General features: G+C 33.3%; 1 protein-coding gene across 1 annotated transcript in view; it reads left to right on the forward strand.

The window, feature by feature from the left end:
• The window catches only part of LOC103274680 (dmX-like protein 1), a gene marked incomplete at its 5' end in the record, with an annotated part of 98,683 nt that overhangs the window by 65,286 nt on the left and 30,477 nt on the right, over positions 1–2,920 (forward strand). Inside the window, one exon of the mRNA XM_008072112.2 lies at positions 1,772–1,858. Within this exon, the coding sequence (XP_008070303.2) occupies positions 1,772–1,858 (87 nt within the window). The remainder of the gene's footprint in view (positions 1–1,771; positions 1,859–2,920) is intronic.

Consider the following 2,920-nt stretch of genomic DNA (forward strand, 5'->3'; position numbering starts at 1 on the left):
GCATTTGAACTGTTATGTTTTTTAAGGCCCTGCTTAAGCTGAACCCTGCCTTCATCTCCAATCTTATTTCCTACTACTTAGAGTTGTTATCAAATTTAATGTGTCTAAGACTCTTGAGATGCTAACCACCATTTATTTGCCCGACCCCCATGGTGTTCTGATTATATGTCTGATACAGGGTTCAGAGTCTTCATATATAAAAAATCATCTCATGATTCTCATGCAGGTCATCTTGACACCACACTATTGACAGACAACAAATCAAGTAAATCTAGATAATTAGAGGACAGGAATGTATTCTCAAATTGTGGAAGCTTTTTGAATGCCTGCAGGAACTTTCCTCTCCTGCATACAAAGAAAAAGCTCCCTGGGTAAAACTGATATGGTCTCCCATCCAAGCATTACCAGCAAATAACTGATTCTTCTATTCCATAGAATTGTCATCTGTCTCTGCCTCCAGTTTCTTCAAAACCTAGCAGTAGACACTTTAGTGTACTTTAGATACCAGGCAGATAGGTGGGTAAGTTGGAATTTTGTCATAACATTATGGAATTTGACGCATACGTTCTTACTGGATGATCACTGCTAAGACTTTCCTTAGAAGACAGATTGACCCTTGAGTAAGCAAGAATGTTCAGCAAGACTGAAATTCTTTTATATTTGTGAGCAAATTACATTTTAAAGTAGAATATTTATCTTTGTATGTGGTGACTGTGATTTTTGTTTACATAGGGGTATTTTGGTTTGGTTATCTTAAAATTCTCTTTCAGCTCTGCAATTGAACAGTCATCTTAGGTGCCATTTTAAAAAATACTCCCAACCCTGATCAGTTCTGTGGTCAGTGGACAGGCATTGGTGATATTTATGTCTGAATTTTGCAGGAAGTAAATTTATTATGCACTAATTTCAAATTAATAATTTCTGCATTTCACAGTGAGCTGTAAAACTAATCATTTTAAAAGATTGAAGGTTGGGAAAAATAAAATGAAATAATGTCCTACATTAAGCAACATTTTCAACTCTTAATTGACTCCTCTTTTCAACTTTTTAAAAGTAAATTTTGATTTTGTATTGTATTTTCTTCTAAGTTCACAGATGTTGTATACACCTTCTCTGGAGTAAGCAAGTCAAATATACGTCTCATCTGAAGTGCATTAAATTATGATTTATTTAGCAGTTAAAATGGTTACTGACTACGGCAAATTACTATGCCTTTCAGGGTTTCAGGTTTCTCTTCTATAATTTGAAAATTATTTTAGACCAGAAGACAATAAACTATAGCCAGCTGGCCAAATCCCACCTGTTCTTATATAGCCCATGAGCTAAGAATTTTTAAAGGATTTGAAAAAAAAGAATATGAAACAATGACCCTTTGTGGTATACAAAACCTAAAATATTGACTATCTGGCCTTTTGATATTTGTGAAATAGTATTAAAGACTATAACTAGGTAAATAAGTTTTATGTTAGCAATTAGAATGTCTCATCCTTTAAAGTTAATTCATTTTAGCTTGGCAGAATAACTAATTAATGAAGTTGTATGTTATATCAGCTGTATTTTTATATGCAAAACAAGCTTCAAAAAATTTAAATTCACCATGTCAAATTTTGTTTTAGGAGATAATTAGCATATATATAAAAGTACCTTTGGAATTGAAACATCTAAATAACTTCTTTAAATAATTTTGTAATACTGAATGACAGGTGAGTATATATTATTTGTTCTATTACTAAAAATCACTATATTTTGTATTTTATTTCCTCCGATTTAGATAGAAGCAGATTTGGGATATCCTGGAGGAAAAGCAAGAATTATTCATAAGGAATCTGATATCATTACTGCCTTTGCTGTTAATAAAGTAAGTACATAGATACTTTTCTTTGGTTTGACTGTTAAGTATTTATAGTTGGAGAATATCTTCTGTTTTATCAGTTTATTCAGTATTAGTATTTCTCTTTCCCAAAACTGCTTCCAATTTCTTAAATTATAGTCTAATGGCCGGGCTCAGTAGCTCAGCTTGTATTCCTAGCTCTTTGGGAGGCCAAGGCTAGTGAGTGGATTGCCTGGCCCGTGAGTTAGAGACCAGCCCAGGCAACTTGGCAAGAGCTTGTCTCTACAATAAATAAAAATTAGCCGGGCATGATAGCGTGTGCCTGTATTTCTGGCTACTTGGAAGGCTGAGGTGGAAGGATCACTGGAGCCCAGCAGGTCGATGCTGGGATGGCCATGAGTGTGCCATGGTACTCCACCCTGGGCTACAGAGTGAGACTCCAACTCAAAAAAAAAACAACATTGCAGTCTAAATATTTTTTTGTTTTATAAAATGATTATATTATTTGATAATACTATTTTACTATATGATTTTGGACATATAACTGATAAGATACATATTTTATTCATAGAGAGGAGTATTTTATATAGAGAGAGAGATATATATATAACATATTATAGCAAATTATATTAAACCTCAGAAAAGGTTTTCTGTATTCCTTAGAAGTATATTGAATATGGTTCTTAATATTTAATAACATTTAAGCTTATGTATGACTCGTAAATTCTCCTTCTTTGATTTATACTTCTAATAGCTGCCCAACTAGTATATTTTCTTTGTATTTCTTAGACTTTTTAACATTTTCCTTAAAGATATCTATAAAATGCTCCCAAAGGTTAGGCTAGTGGCTCACAGCTGTAATCCCAGTACTTTGGATGACAAAGGCAGAAGGGTTGCTTAAGCTCAGGATGACATAGTAAGACCTCATTTCTACAAAAAGTTAAAAAAAAAAAAAGAAATTAGTTGAGTATGGTAGTACACACCTGAGAGGCTGACATAGGAAGATCACTTGAGCCCAGGAGTTTGAAACCATCCTGGGCAACAAAGCAAGCCTTCATCTTTACAGAAAGTAAAAAAAAAAAAAAAAAA

The sequence above is a fragment of the Carlito syrichta genome, unplaced genomic scaffold (genome assembly GCF_000164805.1).
Source record: "Carlito syrichta isolate Samal-C Ts95f unplaced genomic scaffold, Tarsius_syrichta-2.0.1 Scaffold314854, whole genome shotgun sequence".
NCBI classification, from domain to species: Eukaryota; Metazoa; Chordata; class Mammalia; order Primates; family Tarsiidae; genus Carlito; species Carlito syrichta.